The sequence below is a fragment of the Talpa occidentalis genome, unplaced genomic scaffold, assembly GCF_014898055.3.
Source record: "Talpa occidentalis isolate TD23 unplaced genomic scaffold, MPIMG_talOcc4v2.1 talOcc4.13, whole genome shotgun sequence".
Classification (NCBI taxonomy): Eukaryota; Metazoa; Chordata; class Mammalia; order Eulipotyphla; family Talpidae; genus Talpa; species Talpa occidentalis.
Window position 1 is genome coordinate 12,399,121 of NW_023601322.1, and position 19,663 is coordinate 12,418,783.

The 19,663-nt window shown below is 43.1% G+C and overlaps 1 protein-coding gene across 1 annotated transcript; it reads left to right on the forward strand.

Moving 5' to 3' along the window:
* The first annotated feature begins 2,005 nt into the window (after nucleotides 1-2,005).
* Nucleotides 2,006-15,699, forward strand: NARS1 (asparaginyl-tRNA synthetase 1). The gene is made up of 15 exons (XM_037508474.2): nucleotides 2,006-2,142; nucleotides 3,158-3,240; nucleotides 4,343-4,408; nucleotides 4,507-4,599; nucleotides 4,683-4,772; nucleotides 5,705-5,783; nucleotides 6,746-6,816; nucleotides 7,969-8,055; nucleotides 9,599-9,820; nucleotides 9,923-10,122; nucleotides 10,533-10,668; nucleotides 11,256-11,369; nucleotides 13,491-13,622; nucleotides 13,928-14,059; nucleotides 14,578-15,699. The coding sequence occupies exons 1-15, from the start codon at nucleotides 2,100-2,102 to the stop codon at nucleotides 14,707-14,709; spliced, it is 1,680 nt and encodes a 559-aa protein (XP_037364371.1). The 5' UTR covers nucleotides 2,006-2,099; the 3' UTR covers nucleotides 14,710-15,699.
* The last annotated feature ends 3,964 nt before the right edge of the window (nucleotides 15,700-19,663 follow it).

Genomic DNA, 19,663 nt, shown 5'->3' on the forward strand with positions numbered 1-19,663 from the left:
ACCTGGTGCCTAGTGAAGCAAAGGGAGCGCCAATCAAACTCCGGACAGCGTTGCAAGGGCGCAGAAGAAGACCGGGCGAGGAGGGCACTCCCTGTAGGCCGGAGTGGGATCAGGACACAGAAAAGCAATGTCATTCATTCATTTATTCATTCAATCATGAGCACCAATAAACTTGTTTATTCTTGAAAGTGACACTTTCAGCGATGCTGCAAGGAAAGTTCTGCTTCCAAAGAGAGATTGGATGGAAAGACATTGTCCGGGGCTTCCCTGGTGGTGCAACGAGTTAAGACGCAAACTATGAAGCTGTCCGCAACCTCTGCAGAACGAGTTCAATTCCTGGCCGCCAGGGAGCAACCCACATGACTCACCAGACCTCTCCTGTCTCACCTGCTGCCCCGCCTCAGCAGTGTGTTTCAGTCAATCTCCCTGTTCTGCTCCCCACTCTGTCTCTGGTGAATCTTCTCACCCACCCCCCCCCAACCCCACCTCTGGCCTGTACTCCAGCTCTTGTATGCATAAATAAATAAATCTTAAAAATAAAATAAAATAAAAGGCATTGTCTGGGGCCTCCCTGGTGGCGCAAGGGGTTAAGACACAACCTATGAAGCTGTCCGCAGCCACTGCAGCACAAGTTCGATCCCCTGCCAGGCAGCTACCCACATGGCGTAGCAGACCTCTCCCTTCTTGCCTGCTGCTCCCCTCGGCAGTGTATTTCAGTCAGTCCGCCTGTTTTGCTCTCCACTCTTTCTCTGGTGAATCCTCTCACCCCCCACACGTCTGGCCTGTACCCCAGTTCTTGTATGCAAAAATAAATATTTAAAAAAAAGACATTGTCCATCTAAGAGAGAGTTACCAAGTGCTGAGTACAAAACTCTGTGCTAAGTGTCCTGGAAGGAGGCCAACAGACTGCTCGACTGCAGTATAGTGGAGACACGTAGGACCATTTGGCAGACACAGCGAACACAGGAGGTACAATGCTGGCTGTGGCAGATGAAGAGAGGGGAACATGATTTTTATTACTGAGGACAGAGACTGAGCGGGGAGAGGGTGGATTGCAGTGGCCCTGCAGCTACAGTTCCCTTTTCCTCTTCCCGTTTCCTGTGATCTTCACTGGTGTTAGGTGAGGTTGTCCTTCCTTTGGGAAAGGAACAGTAAAGATTGCTGCACACTGTGGGCTGTTCTCATCGCGATTATTTCATGGAAATGAAAATACCTGGAGAATTATTTGAAACAAACACTCAGGTTGAGAGGGTTGTGCTGCCCGCAGGGGTCCAATGCAATCCACCTGCCACCAGGTGACCAGCTAGACCCTCAAAGGTGAGTGCCCCGTCAGGTCCTTCTGACCCCAGCTGCACGGAGTTACAGCACTAGCCACCCTCCTTAAAGGGTCAGCTTCCAGCAGGGCTATCAAAGGTCTTCACTGGCTTTTATTTTCTAAGGGGAAATTACAAAGGGTTTACAAGCAAACAGTTCACAAACACGAGGACGCCTGGTTGGTGTGGTTAGTGTGGCAGGAGCCAGCGAATCAACCTGATGTAGGTCCATCCGTGAGGCTGGAGACACCGGCATAGACTCTATCCTGGTAGTGTAGCCACCTTGCATGTGGTTTCTTGGAGCAGGACTGGGGTGCTGGTGGGAAGGGCCAACACCCACAGAGTACGGAGACCTCCCCGCCGAATGCCTGGTAAGGGATACTGGCAAGAAGCAAGAAATCTTCATATTCTGTCCCATTCCGAAAGGTCCATTAACACACTTTGCCACCAATTACAGTCGGGGGACGGAAATGGAAGATTCAGGAGAGAAAGCTGGGGAGATGGTGCCCCGAGCGAAAGGAACCGCAGCTCCGACAAATGGGGCGCCGGGTCCCGGGTCCGGGGTCGGCCCAGCGTGGGACTGGACTCCCGACCCGGAAGTTGCCTCTGCCCGGCCCAAACATGGCGGCCGCGGCGCCGCTCGCCCACCACCCGTAACCAATAGCGAGCGCCGGGACACTCCGTGACTCACGACGGCGACGGACGTGCGCCGTTCTGATGATGCAACCTTCGAGTCAGGGAAGCTCCCTCGCGTTGGAGTGAAAAGGCGGCGGCGTGTTGGAGACGATGTCCTTGGAAGTGACCAGGGCGACCGCAGGGATGGTGCTAGGTGAATGTGGCTCGGGGTCTCGGGGTGCGCAGGGGGCGCGGCGCTCCTGCCTGGGACGGGAACCTTTGCCCGGCAGAATCCCAGCACTTACCTCAGTCCTGGCACCATCATTATATCTGAATGGTTGCAGGGGGGGAAGGGCCCGGACCCCAGTGGGCCCTGGTCCTCGGCGGGCCCAGGGGCCTGGCCGGGCTCCCCTCGATCCCGGGGTGCCCCAGGACTGGGATGGCGTCCCCTCCCGGCCCTGCCCCTCTGCGAAAAATCCCGTGATTCATTCGAGACTTAGGCACTGCAAGGCCCTGCCAGACATGGGGGTAGCTTCCAGGTCTATAAATCCCGAAGTGATCGCGGGGAAGGAATTGAGAATTCTAATTCATCTTAGATTTCCAGGGAGACCATACCGTGCGGTCGAAAAAGGAACAGCTTTGGGAGACCTGAATTGATTTTACTGTTCGAACTTAGTAGTTGTGAGGCCTTCTGCGATCTGTTTAACCTTAGGCCTTCGGATTATTGAAGGCCAGAGGGAACTGGTACACATTTGACATGCATGCACTGGCACTAGGATAGCTGATTTGTATGTGTAATTTTACTCCCTTTCAAGACGGGTAGTGTTTTCCTTATTTTATAGAAATAGACATAAGCTCAGAAAAGTTAAGTGAATGAATTCCCCAGGGTTACCTTGGCTTTTAAGGAACAACATCCAAGATTCCAGTCTGGCCTGGCCAAGATCCTAGCACGTTTTATTGTTAGGGACTCAAACAGATGAAAGCAGTGTCACAAATTAAAATAACCAGAGTTTGCTTTGAAAAGCTAAATTTGTAAGTAACATGTTTTTCTGAGATGGCTGTCGTTGAAAGAGGGCGGTGGGAAAGTAAAATTTCATTTGGGCTGTGGTAACTTTTATTAATAGTTCTCTTCACCAAGGTAAACAGTGGATAAAGTAGTTGCAGAATGAAGTAGCTGGTAGTTACTGGCTAAGTTATTGACTGATATTTATTCTCATTTTGTAAAACAGCAGAGCTATATGTTTCGGATCGAGAGGGAAATGATGCCACAGGTGATGGAACCAAGGAGAAACCTTTTAAAACAGGCCTGAAGGTAGCGTGTCTTTAAGAAAATGACTTTGCATTTGTGAATAACTTAATGTCAATTGTTATTTTTTTAAAGATTTATTTATGCATACAAGAACTGGGGTACAGGCCAGAGGTGCTGGGGGGTGAGAGGATTCACCAGAGACAGAGTGGGGAACAGAAAAGGCAGACTGACTGAAATACAGTGCTGAGGGGAGCAGTGGGCGAGACAGGAGAGGTCTGGTGTGCCATATGGGTCAGCTCTGTGGCCGGGGATTGAACTCGTGCTGCAGTGGCTGACGATAGACAGCTTCATAGCACCGAGACTTTAACCCCAGGGAGGCCCTTTGTTGACTATCTTGTGATATCTGTTGAAGTTGTTAGGAAGCCCTCTTGTCCTGGGTGTGTCCTCTCCTATTTTAGTTCATATTACGTGGTTTTGCTTAGGTGTATCATGTGGGTCTCCCTTTTTAGCTCTTAGAGGAAAATCAATCTTTCTTGTATGGAGAGTAATTTGTTGCATTTCTCAGTTGACCATAACTAGGGGGAAACTCTGAAGGAACATTTCAAGCAGTTAAATAAAATCCATCTTTTACACATTTCCAACTATTTTTTTTTTAAAGTACAAACTGTAAAATAAGCAATGATTTAGTGAGATCTAATGTGTCCTAGTATTGCTAAAAAAGAGGTATCCTACATAAGGGAAATTTTCAAATGAAATGAAATTTAGCCTTTTGTATATTTAACTATTTTTTTGTTGAATTTCAGAAATGACTTCTTTGTTTCTTAAGGAGGATTAGATGTGTTCGGCAGTTGACTTTTGCTGTTAACTCTCTTCTTGTCAACTTAAAATCTGTTGCATCTAGTCTGCTTGTACTGGGAAGCATTGTCTCATGAATTTCCTAAAATTGTTTGGGAAAGGATCCAAGGCGCTTTTACTTTAAGTTGGATATTCTTAGTATTTCAACCAGTCATTCTATCAACATTGTCTTTCGGAGTCTTATGCTTTCTTCTCAGCTCATAACTATGTTCTAGATGCTTGAAGTTGCCTCATAATTTAGGTGTTATTTTTATTTCAACATTGTACAATGTTAAAGATAAATTTTCTCTTTTTTTCCTCCCCACCCAAGGCTTTGATGACAGTAGGAAAAGAACCATTTCCTACCATTTATGTAGATTCACAAAAAGAAAGTGAGGTAAGGTGGACCAAAAATTGTACAAAATTATAGTTTGCAATGAATTTTCATTAGCAGAGGTCTTGTGAACAATTAAATTTTTTGTTTTTTTTCTCTAGAGGTGGGATGTTATTTCTAAGTCACAGATGAAGAACATCAAGAAAATGTGGCACAGGGAACAAATGAAGAGCGAATCCCGGGAAAAGAAAGAGGTGAGCAGTGAATTTGCCGCCAAATGTTTTAGAAGCTGAAACACGAGACTCAATGTTAACAAATTGCTTATCTTTAAAATTAGGCGGAAGACAATTTGCGAAGAGAAAAGAACCTGGAGGAAGCAAAGAAGATTACCATTAAAAATGACCCAAGTCTCCCAGAGCCGAGCTGTGTGAGTGACCCATGTAGCTTGAAATAACATGGATTTGCCACATCAGACCATCATTTCTGTGTCTGAGAGGCATACACCTTGGTTTATTCTATTGCATTGTCTGTTTTGTTCTTCAGAAGGGATAGAAGCAAATGTTTTAGGGTAATGAGGTTGATTTTTCTGGGGCTCCTTTTATGTAAAGTTTAATGATTGTGTTTTGAACCAGTTACGTCCTACCTAAAATCCGTGTGAACCAGTTACATCCACCTGAAATCCATGTGACTGCTGCGTATTGTTCCTCAAGTGACTTTCCTCACAATCAGGTGCCTCACCATAAAGTGAGGAGATCAAAAGCCACAATGTCATGATTTTTAAAACAGAAAAAAACTTTTTATGATTTTATGAAATGAAGTCATTATGTATTCTTTCTAGAAGGAGTACTGGACTGTGAATGGACAGAGGGTGCTTATTGCCAGTGTTATTTTTTTCCGGCTCTTTCAGTGAAGCTGTTTTCTTGACTACACTCTACAACCCTTCATTTGCTCATCTCCTCTCTCCATCCCCCAGACAAAACCTGCCTGTGTTGCCTTCCACCTCCCAGAGTGTGGGGAGGGACCAGGAGGTGAGGGAGTCTGTGTGGAGTTGGGTTATTCTAGAGTGAATTCAATTCTTCATTGATTTTATAAGGCAATATCTGAAATTCTGGGTTTTTCTCACTGCTATTGTTGAACCAAGAGAAAGAATATTTGGATATTTTGATTATTTTTGGTTCTCACTGTTGTAGTATGATGAAACTTGGGTTCTCATCTGCAATAGAATGAATGGCTGCATTTTTTTTTTTGCACTATTTGTGAAGTTTTAGCACATTTCTGCCCTCCAGCTAATATCAATGAAAAGTTTTTTATGTCATAAATGATAGGATTGATCAAATGTTATTTATTTTAACTGGACAGGTGAAGATTAATGCGTTAGAGGGATATAGAGGCCAGAGAGTAAAGGTGTTTGGCTGGGTCCACAGGCTGCGGAGACAAGGTAAATGGTACAACTTTTCTTCCATCTTCTTTTAATTTTAAATATTCCTGGTCATCGGTGAAGAGTACATAAAATCATTTACTTGGCGGTATTTGTTTTTTGGATGCTGACTTTTTAAAGGAGATCGTGATTATATCTTAAATTTGCAGTTAATATAACTATGAAAGTTTAATAATAATTTCAATGCAGTTTAATTGGAAGCAGCCACAGTGAGAAGGAGGTATCCAGTAAACACTGTATAATTGATTTTAACTAGTTATGAAAGGCAGAGGGTGTGTTATAGGAAGTACACCGTCAAATCTGAAACTTATAGCAGGAATTTTGATTTTTATAATTAGTATGTTTGCATTCTGCTTTTCCCTCCAATCTGACATTTTGCTTTCTCGTTTAAAATTTGGATTCTTTTATTACATCTGTTTTGTTCTAAGTGGTTATCAAGTCCTTTGTTAGTAAGTGTGGAGGGGGGGTTGGAGGCACAAATAAGAGTAATTCTGTGCAGCAATATTATGCATTGGGAACACTCAAAAATTTTTCAATAGAAATCAGTAATATTTGTATTCCCAGACCCAAAAGATAACCTACCACATGATATCAAACAGGAATGTTCTAGGTTAAAATAATGGGGAGTTGGGGCAGGGGAACAGGACCTGTACCATGCTGGCCATTGCAGAAGCTACAATAGTGTTAAGATGCCGTCCTCAACTCGCATTGCTTACCATCTCGCTTTCCCCAAATCATGTGGATCATGAGGACCCCACACAACTGAAAAATACGATGAAGAAGGTAGAATGCTGTACAGACTCTGAGCAGTGATACTCAGTGGGCACTTCACAGGAAGGGCACCGTGTGGGAGGCTTGAACTTCGTTTAATTTTGGAGTCTCCATGAAATAATACTAAATTTTGCGAAAATCCTTATAAGTGCTTGAGAACAGTTTGGCTGAATTTTCTTTCTCATTTTTAGGAAAGAATTTGATGTTTCTGGTGTTGCGGGATGGGACAGGTTATCTTCAGTGTGTCTTGTCGGATGAGTTGGTAAATATTTTCTTTATGACTTATTTATAATTTTATAACGAGGATTTTTTTCAGTAGGTTCTTTTATCATCAGACTTGGAATTTTAGGATCTATGTACATATTGTACACTAGTTTTGTGAAGGAGGGCCAGCACATAAAAATAAGAGTGCCAGCAACCCTCATGTGCTCACCACCCAGCTTTCATGTGTCAGTCAGCGTGGGCAACACTCACAAAGCAACACAGGTTGGAGGGCTGCAAAGTGACAGAAACTTTACTTCTCAACATTCTAGAGACTGGATGTCTAAGATGAGAGTGCCAGCATTGCCAGGTTCTGGTGAGCTCTCTCTCCTGTTCTGTCCTCACGAAGTAGAGAGCAGAGTAGGAGAGCAGGCTATTACAGGGCCCTCACCCCATTCCTGTGAGGGCTCTACCCTCGTCTCCCCCATCTAGTCCTAACTACCTCCCGGTGTCCCCACCTCCTAATGCCATCACAGAATGGCAGTAGGGTTTCAACACATGAATTTGGGGGTCAGGGGACACAGACATAACGAGTAACCACTAATATGTGGCCAATTCTGGTTTATAGTTCCCCTGTTTGCCCTCCAGACATTATCCCGTTTCTTTAGAAATACTTGCTCGTTCATCTGCAAAAAGTCTTTATGACTTGGTTTTTGTTGTTGTTGTTGTTGTTGTTTGACATAACTGTTTCATGGACGTGGCTGTGCTCTCTCTAGAAGCACATGGTATCTGGGGTCCTTTTTCATGATTAATAGGCTCAAATATTGATATCCTGATCCCTCCAGTATAAAGTTCCCTATCACTTTTCTCCTAATGAATTGGGCAACTCTCGATGATCAGAGTCTAGATGGAATCTGTATTATTTTAAATACAAAGAAAAATGAACTGTCCAGATATTTTTTAAAGCATTGTTAACTGGTGCCACTTATGTGTGTATGTATATACAGTGTGTATTTACTCATATATATGTATCTGTGTAGAGATAAATCTTCCACAAAAATAGCTGTTCTTTATTAATAGTAAAAATTGATGCATTGCCTTATTTTACTAGTATTGGAGTAGATAACATGTTTGTAAATGATCCCCTGGCTTTCTGTTCATTAGGATATTTTAACGTAAAGGTAACTAACTTTGAACTTGGATCTTTTTGTAGTGTCAGTGTTACAACGGGGTCCTCTTGTCCACCGAGAGCAGTGTTGCGGTGTATGGCATGCTGAATCTTACCCCAAAGGGCAAGCAGGTGAGTGGCTTGAGTTCCTCACTGGATAAGTAGGTATGTGTTTTCCAGGGCTTTTATTCATACTTTTGGCATTTGGCATATAAATACACAAAAGTGACGAACTTGCTACATTTAGTATGCCTCTTCCTTGTTCAGTGAAATACGTGTACTATTGTACTCCCAAACTTAAATGTTTTTGTAAGTGAATGACAAATCAATAAAATTTTGAAGAACTAAAAAATCAAACAGGAATGTACACTGTACAGTGTGTATGATGTAACCAGCTCGGGAATGCCAATCTTACAGAATTTCCCACTAGCCTCGTGGACCATGGTATAATCTCTTTGCTGTGAGTATGTGAATTATTGTTCAAATAGATTGAAATAAAAACAATTTACCCCAACAACTTCCAGAAAGAACAATCTAAATCTGAAACTCTTGGAACTGAATTTAAAAGCCTCTTAAAATATAACTCTATTTTCAGATTTGCTTATGCTCCAGCCATCAGGCACATAATCTATGCCTGTTATCATTACTTGTTGCTGATGGTTGGTGACATAGCTTCCTGTTTATATTTGTTAGCTGGACAAGAAAAACAAATGTGACGTGTTAACCACCAGAGGGAGCCCCTAGAGTTTGCCTAAACTGCCAATAGGATAGTCTCTCACACTTCCTGTAAAAGAACCTGTATTAGAATGGAAATCTGACTAGGGTTCATTGGGGTTTTCTTGGAAGTAATGTGACTGCAAAATGGAGCAGGTGTTGTGCTGTTACTCGCTGTGCAGTGCTTGCCCTCCACCCCCTGTAACTATTCCATGATAGGTAGCTTCTAAAATGCTTTTGGGGCCTCCCTGGTGGCACAAGGGCTTGGGACGCAACCTGTGAAGCGGTCTGCAGCCACTGCAACATGAGTTTGATCTCTGGCCAGCCAGGGAGTTACCCACATGGTGAAACAGACCTCTCCTGTCTTGCCCGCTGCTCCCCTCAGCAGTGCGTTTCAGTCAGTCTGCCTGTTCTGTTCTCCTCCTGTCTCTGGTGAATCCTCTCACCCTCGCATGTCTGGCCTATACCCCAGCTCTTGTGTGCATAAATAAATAAATCTAAAAAAATAAAATAAAAAATAAAATGAATTGCTTTTAATGGAATTATTAGAAGGAATTTGAATTTTTACTAAAATTGTTTTCCCAAAAAGAGACAGCTTTTAGTGAAACCTTTGCACTAAAGGGGTATTATATTTTTTTTTAATTTACTGGACAAAGGGTAGAAACATAACAGCAAAAAAAAAATCGTATTTAGTAGTGACGCCAGATTATAGGATGTTTGTTTGTTTTATTCTCTAGTTTGCGCTTTTCTGCTTTCAAAAAAAAGAGTGTGTATGTTTGTGTTTCCTCTGAAATTTTAATATAAAAATATCAATATAAACTTGAATTCTTTTTAGAGGGGCATGCTAACAGTGGTGAAGTTCTTAGAAATGCTAGCTTACCAAAGATTTTGGCATGAATGAAAATCTTGAGTAACATTCATTTTCTGTTTCCTTCTCCCCATCCCCTTTCTAATGATGTAGGCTCCAGGGGGCCATGAGCTCAGTTGTGACTTCTGGGAACTGATGGGGTTGGCCCCTGCTGGAGGGGCAGATAACCTGATCAACGAAGAGTCTGACGTGGATGTCCAGCTCAACAACAGGCACATGATGATCCGAGGAGAAAACATGTCCAAGATCCTAAAAGCACGCTCCATGGTCACCAGGTGCTTTCGAGATCACTTCTTCGATCGGGGGTACTGCGAAGTAAGTGCGTGTTTGTCACCTTTGCAAAGCACCTTCGCCATTTTCTCCCCCGAGTGGAGGTGCCCATGCTAGGCCTTTACTTATTCCTCTCTGTTTGGACAGGTCACTCCTCCAACATTAGTGCAGACACAAGTGGAAGGTGGTGCTACACTCTTCAAGCTGGACTATTTCGGGGAAGAGGCATTTTTGACTCAGTCCTCTCAGTTGTACCTGGAGACGTGCCTCCCAGCTTTGGGAGACGTTTTCTGTATTGCACAGTCCTACCGGGCAGAACAGTCCAGAACACGAAGGCACCTGGCTGAGTATGGAATTGTCTTTTTACTTTTATCTTAAAAGTTTCTTTCAATTAAATAGGTTTAGAGAAGCAATCTTTAGGCAGATGATGTCGATGTAAAAAATTATGATATATTTAGATACATGAAGAGCAATTGAATAAATTACTGGAAACCATGAGTAGTTTTGTCTCAGGCCAAAGCTAACCAAGGTCTGTTCCTTGTCTTTGCCTTGATTCTGTTCGTGTTAAGGGATAAATAAGAAATCACTATTCAAGGTGGAAAGGTAGACGATTGTCTAAAGCTAATTTGCATAGTCAGGTCTTGGCTAGCAGGGTTGGAATTTTACGTTTCTGGACACTTTCTCAGTGTTTTAATCCTTGCTCGTGATCAGCTTAGTGGAAATGAAGAGCAGCTCTGACTGATGTCTCTTGCTTCAGATACACTCACGTGGAAGCTGAGTGCCCTTTCCTGACCTTTGAGGACCTCCTGAATCGACTGGAGGACTTGGTTTGCGACGTGGTAGATCGAGTCTTAAAGTCACCCGTAGCAAGCATCGTGTATGACCTCAACCCGGTAGGTGCAGTGTTCTTTTTTTTTTTAAAGATTTATTTATTTATACAAGAACTGGGGTACAGGCCAGAGGTACAGGAGGGTGAGAGGATTCACCAGAGACAGAGCGGGGAGCAGACCAGGCAGACAGAACGAAGACACTGCTGAGGGGAGCAGTGGGCGAGACAGGAGAGGTCTGCCACACCATGTGGGTTTCTCCCTGGCCTGCTGGGAATTGAACCCACGCAGCAGAGGCTGTGGACAGCTTCACAGCGTTGCACTCAACCCCCTGCGCCACCAGGGGGGCCCAGGTGCGGTGCTCTAATGAGGCACTGTGGATTCGAGGAGAACACATGGCTCTTGTGTGGAGAGCAATGAAGTCTTAGCCCTCAGTTTTTGTAGGTTTAAAGGTTCAGTGAGCTTTGCTTCATTTTGAAGACTAAAATTTAGGATATTAGTGCCAGTAACTAAGGTTCATCCGTTTTCCATTTGGGGATTGTCTGCATTGTTTTCTGGTCTGAAACAGTAATTTATAACAAAATAGTTTTTTTTTTAATGGAAATTTTAATGTTAGTGTTTCTTTTATACACTGTTTTTCTGTTTCATTATAGAACTTCAAACCCCCCAAACGGCCCTTCAAACGAATGAACTATTCAGATGCTATTGTGTGGCTCAAAGAACACAATATTAAGAAAGAAGATGGAACTTTCTATGAATTCGGAGAGGTATGCATGCCTTTCCAGTCATTTCCTCAGCGGTGGCACTGTGCACACGGATTGCCACTCCTGCTTAAATAACCAGTCCCTTGGGAGGCATTTGCTTGTCATCAGGTAAAGGATAATGACAGCACCTTCTTGGGGTTGTCTGAGGTCACTGAGTTAATCGCTGCTGAGCAAGCCTTGACTAGCGTCTTGTCTGTGCTGGTCAGTAAATACCAGCAAGTTTTTACGTTTCCTTCACATCTCATCCTTTGCCACTTGTTTTTTCCGTGTTCAGCCCAGGGTCTTGACTTAGAAAACTTGTCCTTCCCTGTGCTGGAGGATGCTTCACATAGTTGTGAACTCAAATTACATGGTGATATGGTTATATATTTGTTTTGTTTTTCTGGAGAAAGTATCTGGCACTTTCAGAAAGGCTTCCTTCATGTGGAAGAGATTCTAAGAGGAAAATGGCCATTGGCAAGAGTAAAAAGGCCATGCTGGGTTGGGGGGGTGCCCTGGTGCCCCCAAGGAACTAAGCATGTCTGTTTTGCTTTGACCACCTCCTAGCATGCCCTGGGGTACAGGTTGTCCATACTGTCCCAGGCTCTCTTCCCTGTGCATCTGACCATTCCTTACATAAAATTCCCAAATCTGTGATACTGTGAAATGGAACTACTGCTAACTTGAGTTTTATTTTTAGAAGGAATGTACAGAAAGGGCAGTGTATGAGGTCTTTATAAATTATTCTTAAGGTTTTATGAATTCAATTTAAGATGTGTGATAATTAAATTTTGTGCTGCAAACTTGAGCACAGTTATTCTCTAGTAATTACCAGAGCAGTATGACTGAGCGGGAAGAACACAAGCTTTGGAGCACGAAGGCCCAGCTCTCCCCTCTGCACTTCCTGCTCTATAGCTGTGATCCCCACTCCGGTGCCTAATCTCTCCGCGGAGGCACCATCCACCTTGCAAGGTTGTGAGGACGAGATGAGCTAAGCGCCCAACAGGGCCGGGGTTTTTGGTTCAGTAAGACCTTCTTTTCCCTAGTTAAAACCTCAGGCAGGACTCCAGCATTAAAGAAGGTAAAAGTTGAGAGACTAGAGTTCCCCACTCACCTCCCATTTCCTCTCTGTGCCTGGAGATTGAAAATGGCGGTGCCAGGTGATTGCTCCATTTCAGTTCTCACTTTAAGCAAATCAGCGAGTCTTGTCCAGTTCTTCCCATCCATTTTTTTTTTTACCGGGGCAGGAGTTTTCAGTTTTAACTAGGATTTATGTGTGTTTTACTGAAGCCTGGTTTGGGACAGAAATGGACTAACTTGACACATCATCATCATCATCTAACATATCTTGGCTACCCCAGGTGTGGTTACACTGTAAATTTGACATTGGTTACTTAGCTTCTGGCTGTGTCCTCCTACCCTGGAAACATACTGGTACTTGTTTATTGTAACAGGAAGGAAGTGCAGCTAACAGAGTTGGGGTACAGGCCAGAGGTATGGGGAGGTGAGAGGATTCACCAGAGACAGAGTGGGGAGCAGAACAGGCAGATTGAATGAAATACACTGCTGAGGGGAGCAGCGGGCGAGTCAGGAGAGGTTTGCTGCCCCATGTGGGCTGCTCCCTGGCTGGAGATCAAACTCGTGCTTCAGTGGCTGCAGATAGCGTCACAGGTTGTGTCTTAACCCCTTGTGCCACCAGGGAGGCCCTAAAGATTAGTGTTATTAGTAACATACTTGGTGTGTACATCAGTGATGTTCTGGAGCCTTCACTGATTATCTTATGCCTTGTGGGACTAAAGAGGACCACGTTTACTTCAGAGTGAGATAAAACTGGCCATTGAGAAAGAGAACAGTGTCTAATCACGGTGATAGTGACTAGGGTTTTGTTTTGTTTCTTTTTCATCAAGCAGCACCGTGCTCACAATACATTGTAGAGAGAAAGGCAGATCTTTTTACAGTTCCTCCTATAATTGGTGACTTTTTAAATCTGTTTATTTTTTAAAGAAATTGCCTGTGTGTCTGGATTCTGGGTGTGGGAACGTGAACTCCACTATGTTCCTTTTATAAGAGGAAAGGCTGCAAGAGCTGCTTCTGTCTCATTGCATTTCAAGTTGTAAATGTTAATGAAGTCTTGTTTAACCTCAGGATATCCCAGAAGCTCCTGAGAGACAGATGACAGACACCATTAATGAGCCAATCTTGCTGTGTCGATTTCCTGTGGAGATCAAGTCCTTCTATATGCAGCGATGTCCCGAGGATTCCCGTCTGACTGAATCTGTCAGTTTGTGATTCCAATCGTATTCATGATTCCGCATTTTAAGGGGGTGGGGACTGTCACTGGCATAAGAGACAGCTCATTGCAAACACTTCATTATAAATCAGAATGACATTATTTAAACAAGTATTTTTTTCTCCTCCTGATTGGGTTAATCATACTTAGTTAAATCAAAGAATTTAAATATTTGAATCTTACAGGATTGTAGTGCTTCTTTATATTTGGGGATTTTCATTTAAAATTGAGAGCAGTGCCAGGTCTGATGGCCTGGTGGTGATTGTATTTTATTTTCTGCTTGTTTTTGAAGGTCGATGTGTTGATGCCCAATGTTGGTGAGATTGTAGGGGGTTCAATGCGTATCTGGGATAGTGAAGAAATATTGGCCGGTTATAAAAGGGAAGGAATTGACCCCACTCCATATTACTGGTATACGGATCAGGTAAAAACAGATTTTTTTTAAATGCTCTGAATTTTTTTCATTGTCAGATTTCTACATAAACTGAACTTTTTTTAAGAAGCGATTTTCAAGATGATGCTTTGGTGTTTGAATGAGCTGTATTCATTTTCTTGGTTATAACACTGGCGTGTGACTATGGCTAGTTTTGTCTTTGTCCAGGTTCTATGTTAACTGTGTTTGAAAATCTATTTAATTGCTGTCCTTATTCATTGCTCTTGGATATTTAAAAATGTCTAGGACCATCTTTTGTTTTCCTCTGATAAAGAGATACTTATTTAGTTTAAAAGTTTGAAATCTCTTCTTTCCAGGGTGGCACTTGATCCCTGACTTATTGGCATTTTTCATACCAAAGTATTTCTTGGCACGTGGTCTATGAAAGCATACAGATTAAGGGTTGAATTCTTAACCACAATAAGCTAACTTATTTTACTATACAAAAATTTAACTACTTTAGATGGATTTTTTAAACTAAGTATTTATTTCTCTCTCTTTTTTAACAGAGAAAATATGGCACATGTCCTCATGGAGGATATGGCTTGGGCTTGGAACGATTTTTGACTTGGATTCTGAATAGGTATCACATCCGCGATGTGTGCCTGTACCCTCGATTTGTGCAGCGCTGCAAGCCATAACCAGTTCCTCCTTAAGCGATAATGGGAAATGTATTCAAGAAGGGGACAGACTGCCTCTTTATAAAGAACAAAAAACCATAATCTTCCTGTTTTTATTCCATCGCGGTATATGTGTTTTTTGCTTTCTATTCCTTTTACCACAGAAAGTTATCAAAATGACTTGGAATAGCAAGTGACATTGATGGTAATCATTTTTAGAAAAAATATCCACTACAAAGTTTGGGGGAACCTTACACTGATAAATACATGTCAGCCTTTTATCCAGACACTGGTTTAATTTTTGTGCTATGTATATGCCATATATAATTAAACAGTTTTGAATTATGGCCTAAGACATTCCAGTAACTTCATCTTCCCTCCTTACATGTATAACTGGAAATCTTTAATTTATAACATTTTATTGTATCAGTGAGTTAACGCAAACCTCTTAGGGGGAAAGTGACAATATCATGTAAAAATCTGCTAGGGTTAGAACAGGTATAACTCAACAGATATAAATTACATGAATACAGTCTTTTGCGTAAGTTATTAATCTTTTCTAAGTCTTCATAGCTGCTTACAATTCTTGGGCATAAAAATTGATATGAAAGAATCATTAAAATTGGAATGGCCTTAATTTGAAATGAGAGCTTTTGGTGGGTGGGTACTTTGATGAACAGCATCTTCCCAGGCATTAGTTTAAGCTAAAGAGGCAGACTGATCTTCCCTCTTTCCTTGTAGCTTCTGAGTAATTAAGAATAAATAAGTTCCAGAAGATTTGCTGCTGGAATCTTAATGGCAACTGTAAGTGACTGTTGCAGTCATCCACACTGTGTCCTCAGATCTAATCTCTGCTACCTTATTAACTCGCAGCGGCTTATTGAATGACTTCATTTAAGATTTGGTTAATTTCTCCCCCAAAATGCATGTCATGTATTCTCAATAGGCTGTATTCCCAGCAATCAATAAATGGACACACATAAAATTCCTTGCTGGCTTAATTTTTTTTAAAGCTGAACAACTCTGTCTCGTGTTAGTTCATGTCTCTTGCTTTTTTTCATTTTTCATGATGTGTATATATGTAATATTAGGTATTATTGAAATTACATGGTAAGAAAAAGGAGTTTTGTTTTTTAATTACATGTGGGTCCTACTTACATCTCTTTTTTTGTATTTTTGGGACACATTTGATTATATCCTATTTTGCAGTTAAGGGAAATGATAGGTAAAAATGGGGCATATACAGTATATTTGGCTTGTATCTTTAAAAAATACCTGGAAGAATGTGAATCAGTCCTTATTGGATTCAGCTAGGCAATTTATTTGATCAGAAATTAGGTGGAAGGGTTAGAGTCATTTAGCCTAAATTTTAATTGTGTGAATGGCTTGAGAGTTTTAAATGGTGAGGGAGAGCCATGGGATGAGGTTGGGATAAGGTGACACCAGGTCAAAATACTGAGCATCTGAGCAGCAGACGGCACTGTGTAGTCGCTGTGATTCAGGCGTCAGCCCCACCCTGCGTCCCGCCTGGCACCTGCTGGCAGACAGCTGAGCCTGCAAGCCTGTTCCTGAGGGACACACCTGAAGTCTCGTCTCTCCTCCCTGAAACCTGTTCTGCTGTGGCCCTTGGAGTTCATTCTCATACCAACAACTCTCCTCACATTTGGCACTCGTGTAGCAGACCTGCTCAAAGTTCTGGAGACAGATGGGAGGCTTCTACTATAGGGATTCAGATACGGTATATTTACCTTACCTTAAATGTCCTGCAGCCATTTCTGGCAACCCTCTCCAGGAACCAAACCCCCAAGGTCACTGGGTGGGTGGGGACAGTCTGTACCCCCAACACTCCCCCCTGCAAAGGGGGATCTAGGCAGTCTGACTACTGCTTTAACATACTTTGAATCCATCTCATTCTAGCCTCTGTCATCCCCACTGTGGGAGGCACCTGCGCTGCACATCCTCAACCACCTGTCTTGAAAATCTGGATGGTTCTCAACGTAGGGTGGCTAGCTTAGGATTCAGTCTTCCTGGGTCTTTCAAATCATTAACCATTTATCCATCTGCCTTCCCTCTTTCAAAATGATGTTGCTGTGTTTCCTCCCCTCCCCCCACCCTTTCCCCTCATCTCTTTAGGTTTGTTCTTGAAGAAAAAAAACACCACAACCTGTAAACTTTGTTGACGTTTCAGTGGGATTTAGGGAAGGGAGTGAAATTACATCCATGTGTTCAAACTCCCATTTTTACCTAGAGGTCTTTATTCTATTTGAAGACAAAAGGGACTGGGACTAAGCAAAATGAAATAGAAATGTTCAGTTACCAGCTCTTAGGATAGACAAATGAGCAAGAAGAATGGGGAATTCTTTGTAAATTGTAACCAAAAAAAGTGAATGAACAGTCAGTTTCAACCTGGCTTCTACTTAGATCACCACCAGAACTGCCTCTCATGGCTACACCTGTTTGTCCTTCCTGCAAAAGTACAAATAAAAACATTTCACATAACTTCAGGTGAAAACAAAATAGCTCCCATAGGACAAACTACCTGTCTGTCCTTCTTGCAATGTAAAACCCGCAGGTGAAAGCAAAACAATATGAAAACAATAAAAAAGCACAGTCCTCTGTCTCGTGCCAGCTGTCCTGATAACTAATTTGTTTCTCTTTCTGATGACACTAAGGCTACAAGCCTCGGGGTCCTGCGTCCCTCTGCTCTGCAGTGCCAGTGACTTACCGTTGCTGTCCCCTTCCCATTGCCGCACCCCTCAACTCGCAGATAACTGTGACCTTTGTCTCCTACTTGCCCTTCCTGCCTCTCTTACTTGAACTGCTTGCTCAGCCCTTTTGCTCAGCGCACAGCCTCAGAGGCTCCGCTTCTCAGTGACCACCCTGTGCGGTGGCCAAGCGCACACCCAGCTCTTGGTGACCTTGTGCTCTTCTCCACAGTGTCCCCCACATTCAGTTTATTCCAATCCTGCTTGAAAGCGCTGACACCAGCTTGCTGAAAAAGCCCTCCGTTATCATCTCAGCTTGAAATCGTCACGTTTGTATTTTTAATTTTTTGAGGAGTGTCCACTGTGGCTGCGCCAATTTCCATTCCCATCAACGGTGTATTAGGTTCCCCTCTCTCCAGCACTTGTGGTTTCTTATATTTTGGAAAAATAGCCATTCTCACAAGTGTGAGGTGCTAACATTTCATTTTCATTCCTCTAATAAGAGACGGTGAACGTTTTCATCAGCCTGCTGGCCGTCTGAACCTCTCTCAGACAAGTGTCTTCAGATCCTTTGCCCATTTTTGATCTAATGTTTATTATTAAGTTTTATGAATTCTTTTCTTATTTTCAATTAGCTCCTTGTTAGCTATAAGATGTGCAGTAGGAGGTCTTTTCATTTTGATGCAAGTTTCTTTGGCTGTGCAGAAGCTTTTAAGTTTGATGTGATCTCATTTTTATTTACGTGTCCCTTGCTGTTGGAGTAGTCACCGAGCTCATATTCCTACTCTCCACACGCACTACTCACACAGCACAGCCCTCTTGCTGTTGCTCAGAAGCCCGGTGATGGGCTGAATTGTGTCTCTCAAAAAGATGTGTTGAAATCTTAACTTCAGTGTAGGGTAAGGTAAAAGGTATCAGGCTTTTCTGCCCTCTCGCCATTAGGATAGATGACGGAACCCTGCGGTCCTGAATGCATGCCTGATGCGGGGCACCTGGAGTAGGGTATGCGCATATGTAGAGGGGATTCCCCTGGGCTGAGAGACTGGCTTTTAAGGGCAGCGTCACTGGGACGGGGAGCAGGGGAGAGACTGCACTGTGGCCCTTCCTGCCCACTACACTCAGTATCTATAAATATGACCTTATATTTGGAAATTGGGTCTTTGCAGATGTAATTGAGATAAGACGAGGTCAACGGGGGGGGGGGAACCCTCAATCCAATAAGACTGGTGTCCTTATGCGAGGGGAACAGGGGCACGTGGAGAAAGACACCCAGGGAGAATGCCAGGTGACAGAGATGGAAGTGGTGCAGCTGCAAGCCAAGGACTGCAGGGATTGCTGGCCATTCGCAGAAGCTAGGAAGACGGAGGGATTCTCCCCCGCAGATACCAGAGGGGGTGAGACCCTATTTCCTCCTTGATTTGGGCCTTCTAGCCTCCGAACTGGAAGGCTATAAATTTCTGTTGTTTTTGGTCACTTACTTGGTGCTATCTTGTTTCAGCAGCCCTAGGAAAGGAACGCAAGCCTGAGGCACTTACCTCCCTCCTCCCAGCCCCCGTGCAGATGCCTCCTGTATCTGGGCCCCATCTGACTGCCCCCCAGAAGCTAGCACCTCCTGCCCCCGCATTCCTTGGCCTCTTATTTTCCTTCGGTTCTAACCATACCTGATATTACATCGCATATCTTTTGTTTGTTGTCTGCCTTGCCTTCCGGGATGTAAGTTCCATGAAAGCAGAGACCATACAATCCATTATTGTGTGCACAGTGCCTCCTGTGTACTTGACTCTCCATACGTGTTTCATGCATGAACGAGCTACTTGAGCGTAGAGTTTGCGTTTAACATTTGCATCCTTGACATTGCCTGACACAATGCTTTGCTCATCGTAGGTACCCAGTAATAAACACACACAAAAGAATGAACTTTTGTCCATGTACAAAAGTAACATGTACAATAGTCCATCACCATTAGCTGACTTGATTAAGAGGGGAAGTCAAAATGCACATCACATTGTTCTTAATTTGGTGGCTTCTTTGTTATAAAACAATTGTGGGGACAATCGATCCCATTTCTCTGGGTAATCATTGTAACTTACCATTTGTCTGCTTCACACGGCCACTGTTTCTCTTGCACTCAACACCACTCTCCTGCATGTCCTGTTGTTTTTTCTGATTAAGGAGACAGAATTGAGTAATCGAAGTTTAGTTTGTGTAGCTCAGAGGTGCCAATCATGGCAAATAATGAATTAGGGCATCCCTACCCCCACCCCCTTTCT

Excerpts from the sequence above, each read along its gene's own strand:
- NARS1 (XM_037508474.2), top strand. The coding sequence starts at position 2,100 with ATGTCCTTGGAAGTGACCAGGGCGACCGCAGGGATGGTGCTAG. Across the intron at positions 6,817-7,968 it reads GTGTCTTGTCGGATGAGTTG|TGTCAGTGTTACAACGGGGT; the intron begins GTAAATATTTTC and ends ATCTTTTTGTAG. Across the intron at positions 13,623-13,927 it reads ATTCCCGTCTGACTGAATCT|GTCGATGTGTTGATGCCCAA; the intron begins GTCAGTTTGTGA and ends TTGTTTTTGAAG.